The following is a 27,318-nucleotide window of genomic DNA, read 5'->3' as shown; positions in this document are numbered from 1 at the left end:
CGGACATGTTTAGCACAGTGAGGGGACACTTTCAGGAACATGCGGACAGGTTGCCGAATGAGTGCGGAATACCAAATTTGCTTTCCGGGTCTTGTCCGCGTCTTGTCTGCTCCCTAGTGGATGCCTGGTCTAAGTGAACAAATGCTGTTACCATGGTATCACATTGTGTAACAAATTTGCAAATTTCCAAATTTGCCATTGCCATGGCAATGCATTATGCAAAAATAACGAAAAAGGTGTCTTGTACATCTTTCTGTGTAACTGCCTGCATTGTGTTCTACTGTGTAACAGCAAATGCTTGGACTGTGCAATCAGCTTAATCTATTAGGAATTGATTGGAAAATAATCCTTCTGGTGAGGAAAAGAATCCTTGTGATTCTTTCTAGGGGTTTTCCTAATAATTTTACACATCAGACCGTGACATGGCATCTCATGCACTGAATGCGCACTTGTAATTAAGAGTGGTGTGCATGTGCTTCACAAATATCACCATGGCAGCATGGTATACAAGATGTACTAGTCTTTTTTTTCCCTATTTCACTAGTGAATAGTTTGACTTGGATTTTCATGGTGGAAATACAATGTGTTACAAAAAAACTCTTTTGATCCTTAATAGTTAAAATACTATATATCAGATAACACTGACATTGATATGAGCAATAGCTGAATAGTGTACAATTTTGTTGGAGGTAATTTTCAAAATGAAAGCTTCAACCAGATAGATAAAATTAAAGATTTATTTTTTAGTTAGGTTTCAGATTTTGCTCTATTTTTCTGTCTTCTGTACAAAACTTTGCACAAGGATCAATTGGTGTGTATGGGGGTGTGTGGTTAACACCCAGACAATGGTTTTGAACAATGGCCAGGGTTTGAATGTTCTATTACATATTCATAAGAAATTCCAGTATCACCGCTAGTCTTTATTCATCTTGAAATGTAGTGTATGCAAGCACATGAAAACATATGCATGCATTTTGCCCTTTACCATGGTTTCAGACTAGCAGTGCCCAGGGCAATTCCATCATGAATCATTAGTAAAGCATTCATGTGCCTTTGAGCAAGAGACCAGAAGCCTAGTCACCAGAGCTCTGAAAAGGTGGTTTTCTTGGTATTCATGTCTATTGTTCAGGGTCATTGTAAGCACACACTCAAATACACATCATTGGTTTCCATGTACAGTTCAATTTTGTACAGAGGGTTCAAATTAGACCAAAATAAGGAACTTACCTTTGAATTATATTTTAATCAGGGATTTAATGAAACTGATTCATGCTTCAATATTCAAACCACCACCAACTAAACTGTACACTATTCATCTATTACTCATATCAATGACAGTGTTATCTGATGTATAGTGTTCGAAATATTAACCCGTGCATGAGGATGGTTTGATTTTGCTACAACATGCATTTCCCATAGACCCCTGCCCGAGTTTACTCGGGACTCGTCCTCAATGGGTTAAGGATCAAAAGTGGGAAATGTTTTGGTAACACCTAGTACAATGCTTTGTCACTTTCAATGCCCTCAACCAATCAGAGGACATTGAATGATTTGTGAGGGAAATAATTATATAATATGGACTGGCCTCGAGGGGGATATGACATTTATTGCCCGAACTAGAATTGTATTCGACGAGGGCAATACAATTCCAGTGAGGGCAATTAATGTTGTATCCCCCCAAAAGTACACAGTCCATATCATCACTATTACCCATATTAGGCATCTTGAGAATTAACTTTAAACCATTACAATGTAAACTTCCCGATTTAAGGTAACAAATTTCCACTCGTTGCCAGGTCGAACCCAACACTACTGCGCTCAACTATACACACGCATGCATACAATCCCTCTGCACAATTCAGGTACGCGGCACATGCAGCTTACACAGTTGCAGTGATCGTCTTCTATTTTTACATGCTAATGTATGGGAATTTGCCCTCTGTTGTGAAACTCAGGTATGCTGTGTGCATAACAGCCAGCGCACACAGTCAGACACACACCTACACATGGTGCAGCGATCGTCTTCTAATCGTGTTAACGTATGGGAATTTGCCCTTCGTCGCGAAACCTCTCCGCGAGAAACTCTCATCAACAGCAAATTTTCATCACCAGGAGCTTAAGTACCCGGATGCCAGCTGTTTGTGCATATCAATTTTTTTCTTTGTGATTGACAAGAGTGTTTACATGTAAAGATAATGGTGAAACCTGGAAGACGAAAAATACCCACTAATATTGCCCACTGGAAACTGGTGATTTTCCGACCAATCAAAATACCAATTACAATTGCCCAGTAAAACTACCTTACATAGGTAATAATGATGGATATGTTTTGCTTCCACTGAGCACACGAGACAATCACAGAGTAAGTATTTTCTGAATCTTGCAACTAAAAAAATAATAATAATAATAATTGAGAGCATCTTTGCTCTCATGCTTTCCAAGAACAAATTATCTCCCACTTTGAAGAGATAACAAATATGAGGATATACTTTATGTTGGCATGCAATGTCATTGTAAAGGAACAGGAAAATGTAAGGTGGCAGAGACTGAAAGAAAGTAAGAGAAAGGCCAATAGCACTTACATGCACCGATGGCTATCAAAACCTAGATCAATGCAAGTTGCTCCATTTTGACATGGTGCCTGAGTTCTGCAAATATCCCTGCCTGCAACAAAAATGAAAAAGTATCGAAGGAGTAAACCTATTTCAATCCCTACAGATGTATACCACTTTGACAGTCTGGATATGATTTCACGTCTTTCCACATATATCAGGAGTAATACAATTTATTAATAAGTACAGAAAGGCAGTTATATTCAGGTATAAAACGGTGAAATTCCCAGAACAGTGGCATTAAACAACTTGACATCAGTTAAAAACAAACAAACCCTGAATAATCATTTAATTTTAAGATATGAAGACGGGCTCTAGATGACATGTGTATGTAGTTAAGTAATACGTTAGTATGGCCTAGATTTGGCAGAACCAAGTATCTCAAAATATTGCCAATTTCAGGTTTTGTAACTTTTCATATATATGTATGCATGATTTCTCAGCTGTCAAAATTTGGGTATTGGCTTTCAAATAATATAGATTTAAATTTTAACAATTTCTGATTTATGATCAAATGATTTAGCAAACCACATATCTCTGGTCTTCAGGGTATGTGGTTTTGCCAAAAGAGTGCATGGAGCAGAAATCATCGCTCCCTGTGACACAAGCTTTTCATAACGATGCAAAAAAAAAAATAAAAAATAAAAAATATTGGAAATCACATGCCTAGAGAAAATACATGGTATTTCTAAATACTAAATGCAGATAAGAATAATGTGTCCAGTCAAAAGAAGTAAGTGGTAGGATACAGGAATGATTTTGATGTTGCAAACTTGGACATCTATTTCTTCAAATATTTTAAATGGGCCGAAACAGAGATGCATAGGTTTGTGAACACATGGCTAATTTGTCACATTGTAGGCCTTTAACTCAACTTTATTTCTTTAATTATATGAATATAAATTTTAGCAATTTCTGATTTTAGCTCTGAATGATTTAGCAAAACCACATATCTCTGTTCTACAAGATACATGGTTTTGTCAAATTAAAAGGCCTACATCAGCTGCTACATTATTTGGCAAAAACATAGTTTTGCCAAAACAACGGGTGGAGTGATGATGGTTACTCTGACATACATGTATATGATTTTACCAAACGAATGCTAAACAAAATGGTTATGATTATGTTGGCTTAACCATGTATCTGAAGAAAATCTGATATAAAATAAAACTCATGATTTCATTTGTGTATGTGTGTGAATATTAAAAGAATTACACAAATCACACACAGCATGTCAAGTCAAAAAATACAGTGGTAAGAAGTTAAAAATCTACACGATGAATATCCTCAAAAGTGTCAAAACAGAGATACAAATGTATGTGGTTTTGCCAAAAACATGCACATGTTTATGCAGTGTTTACAATGAAGTGCATTTCCAAGTTAAGTAATTCAATGAACAATATGCATATGGGAATCTCAAAATTTACTTTGTGAAGAAGTATTTGACAGATTAATCAGCTTTCTACTGATAAATTCTTTCAAAGTAAGGGTAGTATTTAAAGTTTGATTAGGAGTTGTGCACAATATGGTAACTTACGCTAAATTTGTTTCAGGTAAAACATTTCATAATTAAGTTTTCTAACCTTCTATGCTTCCACTAAACACTAAGCAAATGTCACTTACAAGTGACATATTGTACATAACTAAGTACATATAAATATACATATACATAAACATTGTTTCATTTTTTATAAATGCAAAGAATCATTAATGATATCTTAAATTTGAATGAAATACCATCCTCTGCAAACATTCAAGTACAGTACAATGACATACCATTGACAGTGAAGGTAGCCAGGGTGAACTCATTTCTGCTGACAGGATCAGTGATGACAGTGTTGCTTGTGATTTGAGCATTATAAATCTGGGTTGCCCTATTGAGAGCATCATCCTGTGTGCCAGCTGTCACATTAAACTCCAGAGATGCAATAATGCTACCATTCACCAGGCTCGTTACTCTGCATATGATGCCAACAGTGTTGATGGGGAGGCTTACAAAGTACTCCAGCAGCTAAAGAGAACAAATGAAATCAAATTTTGTTGTCTGTATACTTGGAATGTCAGGTACCTGACTCTGCATCAGGCAAATTGCATTTGCATTGAGAAGCATTTTTACTGCAATAGTGGATATTTTCACACGAGTCATTTTTTTCTGCTCAGTTGGGTATTAAAGATGAATTTCACATGTTTTATATGCTACAGAATTGAGGCATTAATTACTGGAACACAGGGCAAGCAAAAATATTGACATGTTTTATTATTGCTAGTTTCTTGCTGCATGAAATGTGCAAAAATTTCAAGATGCCTGTATCTGTTTGAGTCTGAAAGCCAAGCATTATTCCTGATGCCATCAAGCCTTTGCTGCAGCTGTTGGCAGATGCAGAGTTACATTTATGTGCGATATTCTAATGATTTCAGCTTTGTTTATGCATCAGTATGCAATTAGTGGCCAGAGTTTTTTGGTGTTAATTTCAATGGGATATAATTATATTGCATTTCTCCATCATCCAGAAAAGATTAAAACTGTTATACAACCACTGACATTTTCATACCCTCATATACAAAAGGCTTGAAATACACATCATTGCACGAACACCTTGTTAACAACTGTACAATACTCCCTGAACCTCAGTCTGATAATCAGATTATTAATGTCCTATACCCTGTATATACTCACTGCATTGCATAACTGCGCTTGGAAGTTGAAAAAGGTGTGACTGGATTGGTTGCGCATCTCCATAGACACAAATGTCTCGATACCATTGATTTTCAATATAGTTACAGTTGCTGTGAGAACCTCTGCATCTGAAACAAACAAAGATTCCACTCATCTCAGTTTGTACCTATATACTGCATCTAGTGAGGAATTTGCATGCAATGTCAAAATCTAAAGAGTAACAAAGGTACATTAATGAACATACACCTACCAGGAACCATCATCTGTACACAAATTTGCATCCATGGATGGGCTCATATTTGATGTAAAAGCATTTAATAAAACTCCCATCCAAAATAATCTATTGGCAAAATCCTCATCACCATAACAAAAACGATTAATGACACAAGATGGCAAAAACTCATCTTCTGGAGAGCTGAAACTGCAGTACAAAATGCCATACCTCTACATGCCATGCAGGTCAATAAAATCACTGTATTCCAAAATTTTTGGACCATTTCTCATTATACAGTCACCCCTAGAATTTGTATCAAAATGTTGCCATGTTCCCATGGGGGTCAACTGATATATGGCAACCTGGTATACCAGGTTCCCAAAATGTAGACAAGAGTGCCTGCATTTGTGGCCTAAATTCATGTTTATTTGGGTTATGTTGCTCAGAAAAATGGCTTTGATAGAAAGATTACAGTTTCTTCTATCAACATCTGTTCTGTTTCTGTATGAACACTGCATGTACCACAGTATTATCTACCTTTTTTTCCAATGTAGTGTGAGCTTATTTTGCTATAAAACATTTATGGAGTTGTACATAGTGATCAAAACAGAGTTCAGTGGATTTTGCTTTTCTCTGACCCCGTTCAGGTGCCTTTTTTGTGTATCAGAAAAGAGGTTGCGAGCCCATTGGCACATGCTCTATTCACACCTTGCACCCAATTAATATTTGTGATGATACCGTATGAGGGAAATTACCCCCTACTACTTAAATAGTAAATACTTTGAATCCACTAAATTTGCAAAACGTTGCCAAATTGAGACAGAAACATGTACTCTTATCTTCTTTAATGTGTTGTTCAATTTACCAATCACTTTTCACAGTTTCCAGTTTAGATTTTCCAAATTCTGCAACTGAAATGACTGAAACTATATGAACAATGAATGAAAGAAGCACACATTTCTTACTCTCTTTCATGAGACAATTATACTGACAGTGCATCACAAAACCAACAAAAAGTTGTGGCCCTTGAGAGGTAAGGACTCCAAAAGGTGAAATGGGTCAACCAAATCATGAAATGAATGGGAGAGTGTCTTTTCAGCTGCTTTTCTACAACCTTGTTTGTAGAGAAGTGTGATCAGCTATATCTTCAATAAAGGCCCTTCTCCTTTTTTGAAAATCCTTTGCACATTCTTCAATTTCAACTTTAAAAACTTTTGAAAGGTTGGTGCTACTGCTTTGAAAGTTGGCATTAATCACGAACAGCGCATGGTTGATTTCAGCTTAATTTGATAATCCCTTCATTGTTGCTCCAGTGGTTTACATCCTGTTTTTCTGTCCCATTCACAGTGCAGCTAGCACAGCTTGGTAAAAAATAAGCGCTCGAATAGACTCTGCATACTTCACAGCCTCTTTTCTCAGTTCATCCTTTTCCAGAGTGTGTGTTTTCTTTCCAATATCTAGATAGGTTAGAAGAGTCCATTTGAACTGAGTTATACATTGTTTGAAAGCTTTCGAGTCTTAGCACTCTTTCAGAATCTGCCCTTAATTAAAAACCCATGTTTGGCGACTTTTTGCTCGTTTTGTGATGCAGGGTGACAAATAAAACCAATACAGTGTAAACACACAAAAATGTGGTTTCTTAGACTGTCTTAATTCTTACATTGAGCTTCTTCCAGTGTGGTCCTTGCCATAGTCCTCATTGTCTGCTGTGAAGTATATTTCAGGAGTCCATCAGCTGTGGTAGTGTTATCAGTGGAAACTATTGCAGGTTGAGTCACGAATGCTGGTGTTGTCCTAAAATACACTTGTGTTGGAGTATGTAGTGCTGCTGTTGAAGAACTTTGTGGTTGTGTATGTGTCATTCCATGTTGTAAACTACCTCCTGTTGTCAAGTGTGTAGCTGCTGTAGCTGTCCTAGCAGGCTGCCCTGTCTTAGGGGTTGATGGCTGACTAGTGAAATATACCTGATCTCTTGTAGTAACCTGTGGTGGAGTGTTAACCTCTGGATGCCTTGTTTTGACTGTTGGACGAGTGTTCAGCATTGGCGATATTGCTGTTGCAAGCGGTGGCTGTGTTGATACAACTTCCTGACTTGATGAAGCCACTGCTTCTTTTGTAGTGACAACTGTTTGTCTCGTCATAACTGCTGGCTCTTCAGTTGTTATGAGTATTGATTCTGTTTGTGCTTCAGGCTCTTTTGTTGTAACATTTGCAAGATTCATTGTCACCACTGACTTCCCTGTTGTAATGACTAGTTGATCAGTGAAAGGATGAGATTTTGAAGTCGTGACTAACTGCCCAGAAGAAAAAAATGAGGGGTAAGTTGTTGTGTTAACTACAGGCTGGTTCCCTGTGGTCATGGTCATTTCTGTGGTATGTCCTCGCTGCCTTGTGGTTACATCAGAGGCTTGTGGTGTTACTCTGTGTGACAAAGTGGTTGTAAATGACTGCTTTGCTGAAATCTCAGTTGGTTCTGTAACTTCAGGCTTTATAGTTGTGACAACAAATTTGTCAGTACTTGTGTCTGATTGTGATGTAAGAACTAACTGCTGGTCTGACACATTTGATACTGGAGTAGTTACTCTATGCCAGCCTTTAAGAGTAGTTTGTGAAAATGTTGTATCTCTGGGATGCCTTGTCTGAGTTGCGACTGTCGGCTCCCTAGATATAAAAGATTGTTGTCGAGTTGTGACAAGGGTAACAGGCTTTGCTGTTATTTCTGATTGTAGAATCATTTCCCCAGTCTCTGCTCCTGGTCTGGCCTCGGTCTTCATGTCTTGCGTGATGAATGTTTGTGTTGTTGAAAGTGACATTGGAAGCTTTGTGGTCAGTGCAGTTTGGTGTGAATCATCAGTGATATTGTCTGAAATGGCAGATTCATGAGTGCCTGGAAAAAACTGCTGTGAAGATAAAGTTTGTTGCCCTGTAGAAGGCACAACTGGTTGTGATGAAGCTCTATGCTTCCTTGTTGGTTCAGTGGATGATGCTCTCGTTGCAAGATGTGGTACCACTGTTGGCTTAAAGCTTTGTGTATGCCCATCAGTTGTACCCATAAATTGCATTGTAACAGTTGGCTGTGTGGTATTAGCAAGTGGATCTTGTGTTGCATCAATATCTGATCCTGGTCTTGTTACTAGAGACCAAGTAGTTTCCACTTCTTGTTCTGTTTTCTCTGCAAGTTGTTGTGATGTGGAAATTTCATGGGTCGTTTCTTGACTAGTTTCCTGGACAAGATGGCCAGTAGTGCTCTCATCTTGGCTGGCAGATGTGAATGGTTCCAATGTAGAATAGCCCAATGGTGAACTAGCACTTGGAGTTCCTGCAATGTCATTCATCAGTTCACTCTTAGCTGTTATGGCAAGGTCAGCAGTAATGTCTGAAACTGGCAGAGAGCCCAGAGTTGCAGTAAAGAGCCGTTGAGTTAGTGAGTGTTGTGATATTATTCCTTCACTTTCCTGCACAGTTACTCTGGGTTCAGTTGAGAAATTGAGAATATCTTGTGTAGATGCAACACTATTGCTTGATATATTGATGATATCGTGTTCTGTTGATGCAAAATGAGACTTTGTGGTAACCTCAACTGGAACTCCTGCTGACGTTTCTGTTGCTGTCTTGGATGACAATCCATGTGTTTGTACTGGCACTGAAGTGGATGCTAAGAAAATGACTCCATCTTGAGTAATGACATTAGTCACTGTATCAAGGCTATCTTCTGTAGATGCACTGGTCTTTCCATCAGCTACTGATAATGACGTATGCATAGATAGCGTATATTCATCCCCTGTCACTCCCTCAGTTACAGGAAATTGGGTGGTAAGACCTGTACTTCCCTGTTCTGTCATCTGGACTGTTGTTTCCAGAGTATAAAGGGGCTTAAACCCTGTTGTAGAACTCAATGTAGGCCCTTGTGTTAATGAATCTGGAAAGTCCTCTGTTGCTGTTCTTTTCTGAGTTGATATCATACTGCCTACAGTATGATCTTCCTCAACAGGGGCTCCACTTTCAACTGAAATACTTGCTGGTGTCATTGTGCTCTTACCCCCAACTGAACTAGTCCGAAAAGCTTGATCTGCGGTAGTTACAATGGTTGACAGAACTCCATAAAATGTCTTCATATTGATCTTTCTACTGCCTTCAGAAGTGAGCACCTGGGACGTTGATTCCTGGGGCACTGTCATTAATGTAGAGCTTGTGTGCATATTTCCCACATCTGAAACTCCATCAGTTAAAGGTGTTGTAAGTTCTATTTCTTCAGTAATGGATGAGGCAATAGGCACTGATCTAGTTGTTTCTCCTGCTTCTGTCACTGCCATGGTTTGAATAAAATCAGAAGATTTTGCTTCTGTAGATGCATCTTCAGTGCTAGTTTCTGAAATAGAGGTGAGTGCTGGGGTGATATATTCGCTTTTAATCATACTGCTCATTGCACTTATATCACTGCTTATTGTACTTAGGTCATGAGTAAATGTATCTCTGGCCTCACTGCTAGGAGGTATCTGTGTTGGAATGATTGTTTCCTCACTTTTGACTGTACTCTGTTCAGTCACAACAATATTTACAGGACCCTCAGGCATAGTTTGCGAAAAAAAAGAAGTGTGGTCACCATTCCTCGAGGAAGCTGTCACTTCTTCCGATATATCATTCCCATTCACTTTAGTTCTGCTTTGAATTGCTGCAACACTTGAAGGATTAGCAGACATTGATAACATGTCATATTTAGAGGACATTTCTCTTGTAATACTAACACCCAGAGTGGTCTGCCTAAACTCATTCTGAAAGGTTGTGACACCTCCCTGAATAGTATCTTCTCTGTGATGACTCGGATGTACGCTGATTGAAGTATAATAGCTTGTCTCTTGCTGTGTAGAGGCACCATCCTCACTAGTTGTGCCCTTGTCAGTCATATTAACTAGGCCACTGTCTGTTATGGCTGTGTTTACATAATTGGAAGTAGTTTCTCTTTCACTTGTTTCTGAAAACTGTGTCTCTAAACTGGTTTCTTTGCTTGGTGTAACACTTTTTCCTCCAAATGGTCCCGTTGTTGAAGCATCAGAGCCCCTTCCCACGCTTGACGTGTTCTTTTGAGCGACTGTTGTGCCAATTTCTTCCACAGCAGGGCTAAAAAAGTCACTAGTAAGCCCTTCATGTGGAATCATTCCAGTCTTGTCATCAGTACTATCTTTGGTGCTTACTTCTTGAGAGGTTGTTGCTTCTGTCTCTTTGTGGAGAAGCTTGGAAATACTTGGAGAAGCTGTTGACGAGAAACCAGTGTTAAGTGCAGTCTTTTCACTGTAATGAGTTCCTTCTCTAAGAGTAGATGTCTCCCTTGTGGAAAGAGTAATTTCTTTTACTTTCCTTGTTTGTGTATATAATGGGGTAGCTGTAGGAAATGCTCCATCGTTAGTAATAAGAGTCATGCCAGTTTGATACAGGATTGAGCCATCTGGGTTTTGAGGTGCTGGTGTAATGATCTCAGTAGATTCTCCATTTGCAGAGATGTGATATGAGGTTATATCAAGAGCGTCTGCACCTGTTGAAGCAGTGACCGTTGTGTGCAGAGACTCCACTTCAGCTAAAGTGCTTGTAACTGATTCACTCTCAGTTGTTGCATCACTCTGCAATCTCTGATTTATTATTTGACTGTTTACATCTGGCAAGGGAGAATTTGTGAGGCCATCTGTCCGAGTATCTTTCATTTCTACAGTAGTTGTACTGGTATCAGTCAGAAATGGTTGTGGACCTCCTTCATTTGTGACGGTGGATAAGCGTCTACTATCTTCAGTGTCAGTCAAAATAGAACTTGTAGTCTGCCTGCCAACATCAAATGTTGCATAAACATCAGTTGACATATTAGTATTTACATCAGAGCCATTCCTCCCGAGTTGCTGGCTTTCAGAAGTAAAAGCAGAATTTTCTGTCTGAAAATCTGAAATAGTTGCACTGGACACATCACTAGGTAAGTCTGAAGTAATATCATCCTGGTTCTTGCTTGTTGTTGCTACGTGTGAACCTCCATCTGATGTACTTGTATATGCTGTTTTTTTGTCTGAAGCAGCAGAATTTTCATAACTTAGTTCTGTAAAAATTTTGGTCATCATGGTTGTAGTTACTGAGAAATCATGTTGTTCTCCTGTGCTCACTTCTATGGCTTCATTCAGAGTGCTCATGGGTCTCATCTCTTCACTTGTGACAGCAGGAGCAATAATGGTGATATCTTCTTTTCGTTCTTCAAAAGTGGTGACTTTGCTCTCATCTGTTGTTATTATGTTAGTTATCAATGTTGTATGGCCTGCTGACACTTTTGCACTAGCCTTTGTTTGCTGTGTGAGCCCACTGGTCTGAGCATATGACATGCTTGAAACATCATGTGTACTATCTGTTGGAAAATTAGGAAAAATAGTGGAGGAATCAACAGTTTTCACCTCTTCAGTTCCAGTGTCTATACCTCCATACTCAGAAGTTGTCATGAAAGTTTGTGATGGGTTTGAATGTATCAGATTATCATCAGTTGCATTGTATAGGAAGACTGGCAGGGGAGTGTGTACTTTACTCAACAGTGTTCCCTCTATTGTATAACTGTCATCTGTACTAACTTTAGTAGCTGGGGCACCTGAGGTAGAATATGATGCCATTGTAGTATGATGAAAATAGTCTGATGAAAAACCTCCTGGAATTGTACCTTCAAATTCCTTTGTTGAATGCTGGGGTGTATATGCATCACCTGGGATAGTTTCATGAGGTACTTGTGCAGCAGTACTTTGTATCAATGCTTCCATGTTACTAGTTATATCTGTAAACTCTTCATTTCTTGGAGAGATATGTTCCATTGCCAATGTTTCAGATGTCATTCCTCCACTAGGGGTAGAATTTTCACCCTGAACAGTAACAATGGATCCACTTGTCAGAATTTCACTGGTTATTTCCTGTGTGGCTCTTTCTTGTGTTATTTCATTTGGTGTATTTGTATCAATGGGTCCATTTTTGGTGAGACCCTGTGAGACAGATGTGGTTTGAGAAGCTTGGACGGGAGGATGTTGTGACTGTGATCCGAGCAATTCTCCAGTTTGCTGAACTGTCCCTGTAGCAATTGGTGTTGCTTTTGATGCAATTTTGGATGATGCTGTAGAAGAGAAAGTAACACTTTCATCTGTTGTTCCAGGCACAGTATGTTGAGAATTTTGGTTACTACCAATGGTAGAACCAAAGAATTTGCTGGTTGCAAACTCACTTTTTTCTTCAAAAGTTGTCATCGCTTTTGTCATTCCTTCTGTTCCAATCACTAGTAATCTTGAAGTTAAAGAAGGTACTGTTACTTCCATACTTTGTTCAGAAGTGAAAGACTGGTTTGAAATGGCATCAACATGGCTGGTAGAGGGGTAGGGATGTGATGTCCCTTCCTCTGTTGTAGTTGCTTCAGGCCAAGTTTTTGCTGTGAATATGTCCTCTCCTGCAGAAGAAGTAAGCATTGCCTGTGCTATGGTATTCTCATCAGCAATCGTCACTATATAATCAGTACGTGGGGTTTTGCTGTCTTTTGTCAGTAGTGCTTCACCAATCTGTGTAGATGTGTCCTTTATCGAATCAGTGTTGGACTGTGTAACTGAAAAACCAGTTACAAATATATCACTTGCCATAATTCTTGTTATTTCCTCTTCAGATTCAGTACTCATTTGGCTCATTCCTGTTGTGAGAGTCCCATTGCTTGTAACAGCATTGCCGACAGATGTGACAAATTCTGGTTCTGTCACCACTGAGTTTGTCATTGTGGCCTCCAATGAAGCCTTTCCATTCATGGTGTAACCTTGCTGGTCTGTATTTGGTGATGCAATGGATATGCTAGAAGCTGGATTTTCAAGTTCTGCAGCTAAAGTAGTAACTTCTGCTATGGTGCTATAGTTGCCATCTGCTGGGATGGATGATGTAATAGCCTGTTCGACTGTGGTAAAGACAGGAGTGAACTGTGTTCTTATCTCTGACAGGTTTGCAATAGTTGAAAGAATGGTATGCTCAATCATAGGTGGAGCTGATCCATCTGCAGATTTTGAAGATGCTGAAGAACCAGTGACATTCACACTAACTAATTGGTCTGTTGTGGATATAAACTCAGTCACGTTTTTGGCTTGTGCAGTAACATTTGAAGACAAAGTATCACTTGGACTAGGTGTTACTTCTTGACCAGTAGCCATAACATTTTCCCCTGTAAAAGAGTTTGACGTTAACCATGCAGATACAAGCCTACTTGTTAGTGTCCCCATCTGCTTGGATGTGATAAATCGTTGATTTACTGTTGAAGCATTCTCAGTCATCATGTCTTTTCCATAACTTGTTTTTATTGTTGTTTGCTTAGAAGAGAAAGGAGACTGAGAGGAGGTTGGCCCAGATGTTGTCCCTTTAGTTGATGACATAGCAGAAGGCTGTGATATTGTCACCCCAGTTGTAGGGTTAGCCGCCGAGGACCCTGTAGCAAGTAACGTGGTTGGCTTAGATGATGAAATTACTGATGTGGACATAGGAGAAGGTAGATTTGTTATCACCTTATTTGTAGAATCAACTTTTGCAGTTGATGCATCAGCCATTGACGTTACTATTGTGGGTGGAGGAGCAGTTGTAGAGGATATCACAACAGGCAATGCTGAAGCTGTCACCGCGGAGTGTTCACTAGTAGTGAAAGGTATACCTAATAGTGTGGTGCTCTTTGCTGTAGTTGTTGGGGGCACAACAGGGCCTGAGTAGGGAAAGAAATATATATATATCAGTTCATATTTCACCGTCAAAGACACAATACAAACGAGAGATTGTAATTTGTCATCACTGACAAATTAAGGTGATCCGATTTTTTTTAATCAATGATTCGAGTACTGATCGCAATAGGCATGACCATACAAGTTTCATCTGTGTTTAGAGACATTGGCCGTCTGATGTTTGGATTCTCATTTAGCAAAGGGAGTCATATCTGCCATGTTTGGTACCAAATTCTGTATACACTATAACGAAGAAACAGCAACAAGTACATATGACCTTTGACCCACCTTTGCACTCCCAACATGGCATCTGATGAAATAGTGGTTATTTTGTAAAATGATTCTTGCGACATCGTCTATACATGTGAAAAATATGGGAAAGATAGGACAGGTATTCACCAAGATACAAGATGAAACATTTATGACCTTTGACCCTAATTTACATACCCAAGATGTTGGCCGATTAAGTAGTTGTAATTTTATGAAATAATGTACATGACATGAACTAAACATGTGCAAAATATGGGGGCGATAGGTTTTTTTTCTTGAGTTATTGCAAAGAAAGTAGCAGAAAGAAAGAAATATCTCAATTCATAGAAGATAAGGTTTAATTTCAACCAATTTTTTTAACGTGATCCCGACATCGAATGAAAAACGAAGGGCACTTTAGCGGTAGCGCAAAGTCTTAGCTACAACATATCAAAATCTGGGAGAAATTCACCGAAGGGTAAGTGAGCTAGTGCTCGATAAAGACAATCATGTCAATTTACACATCTAGAGAAATACCTTCCCATAGAGATAACACGTCATAACGAAGATAGAGAAAAAAGTACATATGACCTTTGACCCCAATTTGCACAAACAAGATGGCATCTGGGCAAAAAGTGGTTATTTTGTGAAATGATCTTTGTAACATGGTCTTTGTGTGTGCAAAATATGGGATAGATAGGACATGTATTCACCAAGATACAAGATGAAACATCTATGACCTTTGACCCTAATTTACATACCCAAGATGGCGTTTGATCAAGTAGTTGTTATTTTATGAAATAATGTTCGTGACATGAACTAAACATGCGCAAAATATGGTGGTGATAGGGTATGTTTTTCTTGAGTTATTGTACATAAAGTTGCAAAAGAAAGGAATATTTCAATACATGTAAGATAAACTGTAATTTCAACCAAGTTTTTTGACGTGATCCCGACAACGTATGAAAAAACGAAGGGCACACTAACGATAGCCCTACGTCTCAGTTATAACATATTAAAATCTTAGAGAAATTCACCGAAGCATAAGTGAGCTGGTGCTCGATAAAGATAGTCATGTCAATTTTCATTTCCATAAAAATTGCACTCCCATAGAGATTACACGTAAACTGGTCAAATTTGACAAGGTTACCTTCAATCAATTTTTTCGAGGTGATGTCGTCATCTAATCAAAATTGTGTAATTACACTTCTGAAAGAACATTTCATAAGCTACAACATATTGAAATTTGGGTGAAAATTAGCTAAGGATAAGTGAGATACGCTCGAGTAAACTTGAAATTTGATGACATCATTTTGAAAATTTACTTTTTTGTACAACTCATAAGCTTTCAGAATATGTAAAGAAAATAGGGGGTCACCGTCCATCCCGAGGAGTAAAATTGAATTTAAAATTGGCGGTTTTTTGGCATAGTTGCACTGTGTATCCCCATTGACGCACGCGCGGAATTTTGAATTTGACGGGCCCGTATGACGTCATATTGAATCGGATCAACTTAAAACTTGGTAGAACTATTCCTTGACATTTCGGACATCCGATCCGTGTGAAAAAATTGAACATTTCTATTTCATATTAGCTGTGCGTGCGAATATGTGCGCGCGCGTACGCGTCCGTCCAATTTTTTCAATTTTTCAAAAAATGCTCCAAATGGTCTGAAACGTGTGCAAAAAAAAATTGAGCTCAATTTGAGCATACAAATATTTCAACGTGCGCGTACGTGCGCGTTTTGATATAAAAATGAAATTTGAGAATATGAGTAGAATCCACTTGACTTGAAATATATGTGACGTAAATTTCATTAAAATATTCCATTCCATTAATGAGATATGCATGAAAATGTGTTTTCATATAATGACGTCATAGTGACGTCACGGTCGACTGATCACTATGATTTTACTTGCGCTGTCGTCTTTGCGACATGATGCATGTATGGTATAATTTTGACATTGAGAGGCAATGCACTTTCTGAGCTAACCTCTGCACAACTTTTGTCCAGAAATAAACAATCAGTACAGATACAGAAGGTGATCCGAAGGATATTCGGATCACCTAATTATCTCTTCTCTCTACTAACCTTTTGTACCAACAGAAACAATGCTCCACTTGTTGATTTCACATGAAATAAAAGAAAATGCATGCGATTTGGCATGATTTCAGGTGTGAGTTACAAAATCATGTAAAAAATGTTTTTTTTTTTTTTTAATTCATCAGAAAGAGGAACACAAAATTTAATAAAAGATGGTTAACTGTCTTGGAAGGGAAATGCCCTTTAAACAAAGTAGTTAAAGCAAGGATCTAGATTTCAAATGATGGAAAATGTGAGATGAATATTAGTTGGGGATAAAATGAAACTGGGAGTAGTGTGTGACTTAAGGTTTGAGCAAAGTCCTCATCAATGGGTTTGGCCTACTTGGTGGCACATGACTGGACATCATGTTGTGCACAAAGATCTCTAATCTACTGTGTAGGTCAAAACTATTGTTCACCCATACATCAAGAGCTTTACCAATATGAACTGCACTGATCGCAGCTGTTTTGTTCATTGTTCAAAATTAGCTCCTGTTTAACTACCCACAATGATATCAATTATTGTATACAACATATATTTTGTGTGGTTCTTATTTTTGCAAGTCAGGTGCTATTTGCAAATCTTAACAACATGCGAAAAATATTGATCGTAATCCTGACATGACTGTGACATGCACACATATCCTGACATGACTGTGACATGCACACATATACTCCATTCATTAATTACTGTATTCTTAAATAACAAATGTTATTGTGTAATACAGAATTTAATTGATCAGACCTGAAAATCTATACATTCCGAAGCGCTCGCTAGCTCTGCCTGTACTTGAAATAGTAAAATTAATCGTTTTCATAAGTTATGATCATAATCTTTTGCAGTGATTTTTCACTATGTTTAATTCCCTAGAATTTTTTTTAAATGCTCTGTAAACATGACTTTTAATAATAACAATAATAATAATAATACAGAGTACTTATAATGCGCCAATTCCACATAACATGCTCAAGGCGCAGTAGAAAAAGTGAGTTATGAAGTACAAAAATCATTACACAGACATGCACATGAAAATGAATGACACAATAATGATGATGGAAAAAAAATCATAATATACATATTAATTTTATACTCTCTTTTTACAAAAGTCCCTACCATGGGAGGGGGGTATCCACCCTCACCTTGCTCCATTGCTGAGGACCTCACACTGTCACGTAAATGTGCCCCCCATCGAGACTTTGCCCCCCCCCCCCCCCAAATAAAAACAAAACAAAACAAACAACTAAAGGTGTTCCGGAGCTCTTCTCTACTATCGTTTTTCTTATTCTTCATTTTGAACACTTTGCTTCACCTTTAATACAAGAGACACCTGGCTTTTCTGGAGGTGCACATGACTAGGGAGACTGAGCACACATTGATGTTGTATAGGATAATTATCCTGAGGAGAATTATCTTAAAATTTATAAGTAAAAATTAAAAGCAACAATGTGTGGTCAACTAACAAGAGATGGTGATGGCAGCACTCAAATCTCAAAGTATGATTGAAAAAGCTGCTTCGTAAAAAATAAGTGATAAAAAAAAGAACTGTTCTCATTTATGAGCACACAGATCTCCAAGAATAAATGGGATGGAAAACTCATTCTGATGAGCATCTGATTGAAGACTGTAGTATCAAACAGGAATTGTGATCTCACAACACTTCAGCCTTGTAACAATTTAGAGGTGATCTACGCAAAGAAATCCTATGTAGGATAACTAGTGAAATAGTGAAATTTTGAGCATATGACCTTTGACCTTAAGCATGTGCACCCAAAAGTTAATAGGCACAATTTCGTCCACTCATGCATATGCATACCAAGTCTAATTAGGATACCTTAAGCTTTTTTTAGTTACGCTGTCCACAAAATTTATTGCGAACGGACGGACAACCCGAAAACATAATGCCTCCGGCGACACTTCGTGGCGGTGGCATAAAAATCCAGGTTGGATTTGACACCAGTAATGTTAATGGCAGAGGCTAGTGATAACTTTGCTGTCTGAACAATGTGGATATAATGCATATCAAGACGTCGGTATTCAGATACTGATACATGCTTTCCGTCTTACACTCGTATGTCATCTCATACATAATGGCAACATTTTGGGCACAGGCTGAATCACTTCTAGATCTCTGTGTGAAAGGAAATTAAAACTCTAGAGCCTCTTAAACAGCACTGGCTTAAAGGAAATGTTATTTACCTTGTGGAAACCTAAAGTTATGTGTATAAATTTTCTAGAGTATGTTACCTTCATATTTCCACACAAACTTTTGCAATTTATTGCATCATGTCGCAGAAAGGGACAAGATCTGTAATCTGAATGCGTCAGAAGGGTATGGCTTCTAAGCTTAGAAGAGCACAAGTCTGTAAGTGTGTTGCAGGGCCTTAATTTGTAGATTGACCTGCAAACATTAAATGTTTTCCAGACATTGCAACAGTAAATGGATGACAAAGTTACAGAACTGTCAATCATTTCATGATGTTTAGTGAATACATGGAGGAATACATGGATGTATTACACATGTATAATGGAGTTCAAGTGTATTGTTTGTTCAGAAAAAGCAAAACCTTTTTGTTTATTGAGAACTATATTTGTTCAACCTACTGTGATCCCTGAAATGTATGTTTAACATGTTCATACAGTTTATCATTCATTGTTTCACTTGCAGTTTTACCATACACACATAAATGCGTACACAATTGGGCACATGCGCATACAGAACAAGGTGAAGAATTGAATAAAGACTAGAGTGCAACATTCGACTCGATTCGGGCTCCGCCCAGCCTTTTCTCCCTGTGAACGCAAGCTGGGCCAAATGTGGTACCAAATTGCAACCCCAAAAGTGCAATGATTGTGACATCATGACGTCATAATCCCACGTTCAGCAAAAAGTCTTCGGTGTACGCTACAGAATCTTCATCATTAGCATGTCAGTACGAGGACAGGTAGTATTTCCAAATTTGTGTTTAAATTTAGGTTATCATCAAATCATCATAACTGTACTATATAGTTTCATTCGTCCTTGTCCATATCCTTGTGTTCTTGTGCGTAGAAAGCAGATAAAAAGTAAGGAAAGAGCAGTTGTGAGTATGATGTTCGAAAGTTCGCCTTTTATAAAAACCGTAGCCTGCACCAGTGCTTCTACACTGTGACCCTGGCGCGCTCCCAAATAATCGTTTGTTCTCTATTTACGGCTCTGGTTTGTTTACAAGCAGAGCACCACTACAACAAAATATTGAAAGGTTTGAATGCAGCCCAAGCCAAGCCAGCCACTGTAAATCCACTGAACTGCGGGGCCGAGTACCGCAATTGAGGCCAGGCTTGGCCCAGCCCTACATGGTAAACGAAGTCTATGTACTTGTGAATATCTGTAAATAAACTGTATTATAATGTAAATAATACAGTCTGCAAAAATTTTCAGTGTATTGAAGGAGGCAAACTTAACCAGAAGAAAGAGAAGAAGAAGCACAGTTGCAACCTGGTTGCAACTTAGTCTTCAGACCAACAAGATATCCACTTATAAAGTCCTTTAAAGCACATGTGATACCCATTGGCAACCAAGCACTCTAGAATGGTAATGGACCATACATGATGCCACGAATGGCATACTATGGCACATCCAATCTGTGACCACGTTAATGGTGTGACACCTGAAAATACACCTATACCCAACATGGCTTTACCAGGACCATCACATTCCCTAAATGGCAAATTTTGCTATTGTGGCATATACTTGTATACCATACCCTATAAGGCGTTTCGAACTTTCTTACACAAGTTTGAAAATAACAAACAAATTAGTATTATCCTGATAGACTAGAAACTCTGTCAAACATGTAATAATTATCATTGTATTTAATCCAGAATGCTCAGGAGTGATCTTCATAATTATTAGTCTATTGAATTTACCTCTCTAAATTATGAAAATCTATTGTGAAATAGGATCTCTGAATCGCAAGAGAAAAATGTCTTTTTAATGAATATATCTCTATTTTAAAGCAAATAAGCAGTCATATGAAACCTACAATCTTCAACTATCTAGTAAAAAAATTATTTGCACGAAATAGACTCAGTTGTGTTTTTCACATTATCTGAAGTAGTTGAAGATCTATGCAAGTCAGGTGAAATGTTATTTGATTGTGGGCAAAACAGGCACTGACTTACCATTTTGACAAATAACACCACTGTAACCAGTGGGGCAGAGGCAAATACCAAATGTCTGGAAATCCACACAAGTCGCTCCATTCAGACAAGGCAGTGTTTCACACACATTCCGCGCTGCAACAGGAAAAATTACACATCAAACGAAAAGGATCAGAATGATTCAGATACACAACAGCGGACTGCACATGTCACCTGCATCACAAAACCAACAAAATGTTGCCAGAGATGAATTTTTAGTTACAGGCAAATTCTGAAAGAGCAGACTTTAGGCCTTAAAATGATGTCTAACTCAAGTGCAATGGACTCTCCTAACCTATCTAAATGTTGGAAAGAAAGCAAAAACTCTGGAAAAGTGTGGTACAGAGAAAAGAGGCTCCAAAGTATAGGGTCTATTCAAGCGCTCAATCTTACCAAGCCGTGCTTACAGTGCAATGAATGGGACAAAAAAGAAAAGGATGTAAAAATACCATAGCAACAATGAAAGGATTATCAAATTAAGCTTAAATTGTGTAAGCTTTATCAACACATTCTATCCATGACAAATACCAACTTTCAAAGCAGCAGCATCATCTTTTCAAAAATTATTGGAGTTGAAAGTGAAGACTGTGTCAAGGATTTTTAAGAAATGGAAAGGGGCCTCTGGTACGACACACGTAATCCCACTATTCTACAAAGAAATATAGAAAAACTGGTAAAAACACAATTTTCCATTTGTTTTATGTTCTAAGACTTTAGAATAATGTAGAAGAATTTCTCTTTCAGAAAATATCAAAAACTCAAGATCGACTACTTTGATACATATCACATATTTTGAGTCCTCATGTAAGATCAGGGTGTGCGACTTTTTGTTGATTTTATGATGTGCGGTCACATGCTTGCTGTAAGTCACTTTGATTCTATGTATTCTAGGATGACAATTCGAGCTTAAGCTCAGCAGTACACTCTACATATAGCCAATTAAAAAGTAAATGCACTAATCACAACAATTAACTAGACTCGGAATTTGTCAAGACTGACAAATTAGGTGATCCGATCTTTTTGGAAATCAATGATTTGATTCCTGATCCCAAAAGGCATGACCATACAGTTTTCACCTGAGATTAGGGACATTGGTCGTATTATGTTTGGATTCTCATTTAGAAAAGGGAGTCAGACCTGCCATCTTTGGTACCGAATTCCGTATACACTAACGAAGATACACAATGAAGTATATTTGACCTTTGACCCCACTTTGGACACCGAAGATGGCATCTGAGCAAAAAGTGGTTAGTTTGTGAAATGATTCTTGTAACATGGTCTTTACGTGTGCAAAATATGGGAGAGATAGGACATGTATTCACCAAGATACAGGATGAAACATTTGTGACCTTTGACCCTAATTTACATACCCAAGATAGTGTCCGATCAAGTAGTTGTTATTTTATGAAATTATAATGTACGTGACATGAACTACAGATGTGCAAAATATGAAGGTGATAGGGGCTGTTTTTCTTGAGTTATTGCAAAGAAAGTTGCAGAGAAAAAGAAATATCTCTGTACATCGAAGATAAGCTTTAATTTTTTCAACAAAGTTTCTTGATGTGATGTCGACGTCGTATGAAAAAAATGAGGGTACACAACGATAGCCGAAAGTCTCAGCTACAACATATTAAATTCTAGGAGAAAGTCATCGAAGCATAAGTGAGCTAGTGTTCGATAAAGACAATCATGTCAATTGTCACATCTAGAAAAATTTCCTCCCATAGAGATAACACGTCATAACGAAGATAGAGAAAAAAGTACGTATGACATTTGACCCCACTTTGCACAGACAAGATGGCTTCTGAGCAAAAAGTGGTTATTTTTGTGAAATGATTCTTGTAACATGGTCTTTGAATGTGCAAAATATGGGAAAGATAGGACATGTATTTACCAAGATAAAGGATGAAACATTTATGACCTTTGACCTTAATTTACATACCCAAGATGGCGTCTGATGAAGTAATTGTTATTTTATGAAATAATGTATGTGACATGAACTAAACATGTGCAAAATATGGTGGTGATAGGGTATGTTTTTCTTGAGTTATTGCAAAGAAAGTTGGAAAAAGAAAGAAATATGAAAATACATCTAAGATAGGCTTTGATTTCAACCAAGTTTTTGGACGTGATCCCGGTACCGTATGAAAAAATGAAGGGCACACTAACGATAGCCCAAAGTCTCAGCTACAACATATTAAAATCTTAGAGAGATTCACCGAAGCATAGGTGAGCTAGTGCTCGAAAAAGATAGTCATGTCAATTTTCATTTCCAGAAAAACTGCACTCCCATTGATATAACACGTAAACTGATCAAATTTGACAAGATTACTTTCAATCCATTTTTATGAGGTGATGCCGTCATCTAATCAAAATGTTGTTAGTACATTAATGAAAGAACATTTGATAAGCTACAACATACTGAAATCTGGGTAAAAATTGGCAAAGGATAAGTGAGATACGCTCGAGTGAACTTGAAATTTGATGACGTCATTTTGAAAATTTACTTCTTTTATTTTATTAAGAAATTTGATATCTTTTAATCACTTTTCCAGCATCGCCAACCCATGAAATGATATGTACAACTCATCAGCTTTCAGAATATGTAACAAAAATGGGGGGTCACCGTCCATTCTGACGAGTAAATTCGGATTTAAAATTGGTGGTTTTTTGGCATAGTTGCACTGTATATCGCCATTGACGCGCGCGCGGAATTTCAACTTTGACGGGCCCGTATGACGTCATATTGAATCGGATTGACTTTAAACTTGGTAGAAATATTCCTTGACATTTCAGGCATCCGATAAGAGTGAAAAAACGGGAAATTTCTATAGCATAAGAGCTGTGCGTGCGTATATGTGCGCGCACGTACGCGTCCGTCCAATTTTTTCAATTTTTCCAAAAATGCTCCAAATCGTCTGAAACGTATGCAAAAAAAAATTGAGCTCGATTTGAGCATACAAATATTTCAACGCGCGCGTACGCGCACGCTTTAAGGATAAATATGAATTTTGAGAATATGAGTAGAATGCGCTTGACTTGAAATATATGTGACGTAAATTTCATTGAATAATTCCATTCCATTCATGATATATGAATGAGAATGTGTTTTCATATAATGACGTCATAGTGACGTCACGGTCGACTGATCACAATGATACATTAGATTTGTCGTCTTTGGGACATGATACATACATGGTATAATTTTGACATTGATAGTCTCAGGACTTTCTGAGTTTACCTCTGCACAACTTTTGAGGAGAAAGAAGAAAAAGAAGAAGAAGAAGAAGAAGAAGAACAAAGAATCAGTACAGATACAGAAGGTGATCCGAGAGGATACTCGGATCACCTGATAAAAAGTTAAGAAGAATTAAACTAGGATACCTACCATTTTCTCAGGCAAGCACTGTATTCTGCCATTTATTGAAATTTTGATGCAGTTCAGTGATCTTGACCACTAACCTTAGAGTGTATCTGTACACAGAAATTTAGTTTTCTGACATTGTACATTGTAGGTTATTGTACTGGTAACCCGCTATGAAATATAAGAGCGCAATGATACTCACATACAGAGATATAGTAATTACATATAAAGAGACATAGAGCAATCTCTAAAATGCTAAAAATTACATACGCCTTGATCTAAGAGAAGTCATCTGGCGTTATCGACTGCATTCGATTGTGTAGTTCAATAATTTTCTGTATGATCAGTGTATTACGATACTCTCAAAACACGCAAACGCACGCAAATGTCCACGTACGCAGCTAGCTTGGTTGGTGCTGCCGCGCTGCGCTGGGCCACTGACCAGGCAGCCGCGCTGCTGTGGGCCACTGAACAGGCAGCCGCGGCAGCATCTACTCATGCGGATGCATATGGCTCGATGAGGCGGTACCGATAGAATGTATTCGATATAGCTGTGTGCAGACAGAGGCTAACGAAGGAAATGTGCACACACCGATGGTCTACGCGCGGCTAGTATTTTCAGATCTGGCTACTAGTGCGTGCTGATTTATTCAAATTACTATTTCACAGTTCGGGCATTTTTTATGATGGGATAGAATTTTCTCTAGAGTTCTTAGGATATGCTCTCACACCTCTCAAATTTAAATCTTAGGGGAGAGATTCCCTTTAAAGTATTGACCCTCTGCCTATAGATATCAGTTTCCAGTCTTAATCTATTTAAAATACACTCAGCAAAAAAAAGAAAGCAAACACTTTTTCGAGTTCATCTTTCTCATGGACTATTTGGCTAATAATGGTTTAATTTAAATTTTAGGGGAGAGATTCCCTTTAAGTATTGACCCTCTGCCTATAGATATCAGTTTCCAGTTTTAATCTATTTAAAATCTATTTAAAATACTCTCAGTAAAAAAAAAAAGGCAATCACTTTTTCGAGTTCATCTTTCTCATAGACTATTTGGCTAATAATGGTGTTTTATATACCATGTTAAAGGTAATTTAATTACCTTAATTTAAAAATGGACAAGCTGTTATTCAGGTGTGTATGCTGTTCCATATAACAATGAGAACTAGAAAAGCACTCTGAGAGCGCAGACCTCCGCCAAGCATGCAAATCATTTTCGTGATCTTGTTCTTCCGTAGAGATATCAGTGATTTCCACCCATACGTACTTATAGCATTGTGTGCTGAAAGTTGCCAGATTTCCCAATATAGAAGCCTTTGTTACGTCATAAATACTCGGCTGCATGGCACGCCTCACCCCAGCAGAAACTAGAGCACGCACTTTAGTGCGCGAAGGCAAACCTCAAATATGCGCAGCCTGAACTCCCAAGTTCATTGACCCTACCTGCCAAAATGTCAAAAATCCTTCATAAATTCCATAAAAATTCTCGGATCACTCCCAAAAGTTAATTGTTTGGTACTTGTGTCATTCTCAACCTTTCCTGCAAGTTTCATCCCAATCCGTTAACTACTTTTTGAGTTATTTCGCACACGGACAAACTAAAAAACCAACGGTAACGGTAACGGTAACGGTAACGAAAACATAACCTCCTCCCTTGGCGGAGGTAACAAAAGACAAATTCAACACAATAAGAATGCAAATTAATTTGCAAAACTCAACCTATGATCTCTATAATGTCTCTGTAACCCTCCAAAGATAAAGACAGACAAAAAATAACAATAATGGAAGAAATTGAAGAATCTTCTGTCAAATCCATAGTCAAAAGACATAAGAGAATAAGTAATGGTAACAGAGAGGGTTAAATTTGAAGCGTTATTCCAAATTAAGAAAATCTGAAATAATTTTTGGTTCTTAAATTTGTGTCATGCATTCTTAAACTCCTTAATTAAAAGGTGAAATGAATAGATTCTGTCAATTTTATCACCTTTGCAGCAATCCCTTTGCCATTTAAAGTTTGAATTAATTGATAGAAAATTATCATGTTCCACCTTCAGTTTCCCCACTATGTTTTTGTTTTAGAATATAAAGAGAAACGAGGGAACGGAAACTTATTTCTGCTATTCTATTCATGTCTCTCACTGCGTTAAATTGGTCTTTTGTTATCATTGCTACCTTGGAGGGCATTTGCAAATGAATTTCAATATGTCAATCTCTGCAATTTTTCCTTTTCTGCCTTGGAGGACAAAAATGAATGTGTTCACTCATGCGTAAAGTTTCCCTTTGTATAAACCTACCACATTGATAGCCAATTAAATAATCTTTAATATGGTATATGACACAATGATTTTCATCGAAATCGTCTATGAAAAATATTAACTGGAAAAAGTCTTTACTTTCTTTTTTTGCTGAGTGTACATCTCTTCCTAGTGCATGTCAAAGCTGAAAATGTAATTTCTGTCAAAGTTTAGTGACCTCTGACCTTGAGAAATTTTGCCAAAAATTTAATTAGCATATGTCTTCCACTGAGTGGTTCTTCTTTCATCAGAACGATATGTGGGATGGATAACCAGAGAGATGGACAACCCCAAAACATGGCTCCTGCACACTTTTTAAGCATATCAGTCACATAAATTGAACATCAGGATGCACAATTTATGTTTATCACAGAAATATTGACATTGTAGCTTCGCTTCATTACAAGGGCTTTCCTGATTGCAAATGCACTCTTGCATTAGACACCGGCACACACCAATCATCGAGATGTTACAATGAACACACTGTCCATACACTAGCTGTTCGCTTCAATAACTCACACCTGCCCTTGTTCAAAGCTTGATTCGATGAAACATTCAACTGAAGAGTAACTATGACAAGTCAAGTTATGTACTGTATACGCCATATATTTAGCAAGTGTAAATCTTTATGAATCAAGACTTCTCATCGATTTCGCGAGTGGTTAAATTCGCGATCGTGGAGTCCTGCACTGAACGGAGAAATGTATAGGTGCGTTACATTCATATTGGGATCAGAGCCAATATTTTTGCCCGTCTTTAATTTCGCGAATAGCAGCTGACTCGCAAAATCTGCGAAAATAAAATCTCGCAAAATATTCGGCGTATACAGTGAATTACAGCATATTTGGGAGTGAACGAGGCTAATATGAGAATTCCGAGAATACTGAAGGTGTTAGTTTCT

At 37.8% G+C, this 27,318-nt stretch overlaps 1 protein-coding gene across 1 annotated transcript in view; it reads right to left on the bottom strand.

Annotated features, from left to right (window-relative positions):
• The window catches only part of LOC139743338 (uncharacterized), a gene marked incomplete at its 5' end in the record, with an annotated part of 200,183 nt that overhangs the window by 149,209 nt on the left and 23,656 nt on the right, over positions 1-27,318 (bottom strand). The window contains 5 exons of the mRNA XM_071653828.1: positions 2,583-2,664; positions 4,389-4,623; positions 5,290-5,417; positions 7,164-14,228; positions 20,741-20,854. Coding sequence (XP_071509929.1) covers positions 2,583-2,664; positions 4,389-4,623; positions 5,290-5,417; positions 7,164-14,228; positions 20,741-20,854 — 7,624 coding nt within the window. The remainder of the gene's footprint in view (positions 1-2,582; positions 2,665-4,388; positions 4,624-5,289; positions 5,418-7,163; positions 14,229-20,740; positions 20,855-27,318) is intronic.

The sequence above is a fragment of the Diadema antillarum genome, unplaced genomic scaffold, assembly GCF_040938485.1.
Source record: "Diadema antillarum isolate AM-2024a unplaced genomic scaffold, OU_Dant_1.0 seq00001070_RagTag, whole genome shotgun sequence".
Classification (NCBI taxonomy): Eukaryota; Metazoa; Echinodermata; class Echinoidea; order Diadematoida; family Diadematidae; genus Diadema; species Diadema antillarum.
Note: the sequence above shows the minus strand (reverse complement) of the source record. Positions and strands in the feature narration are given on the sequence as shown.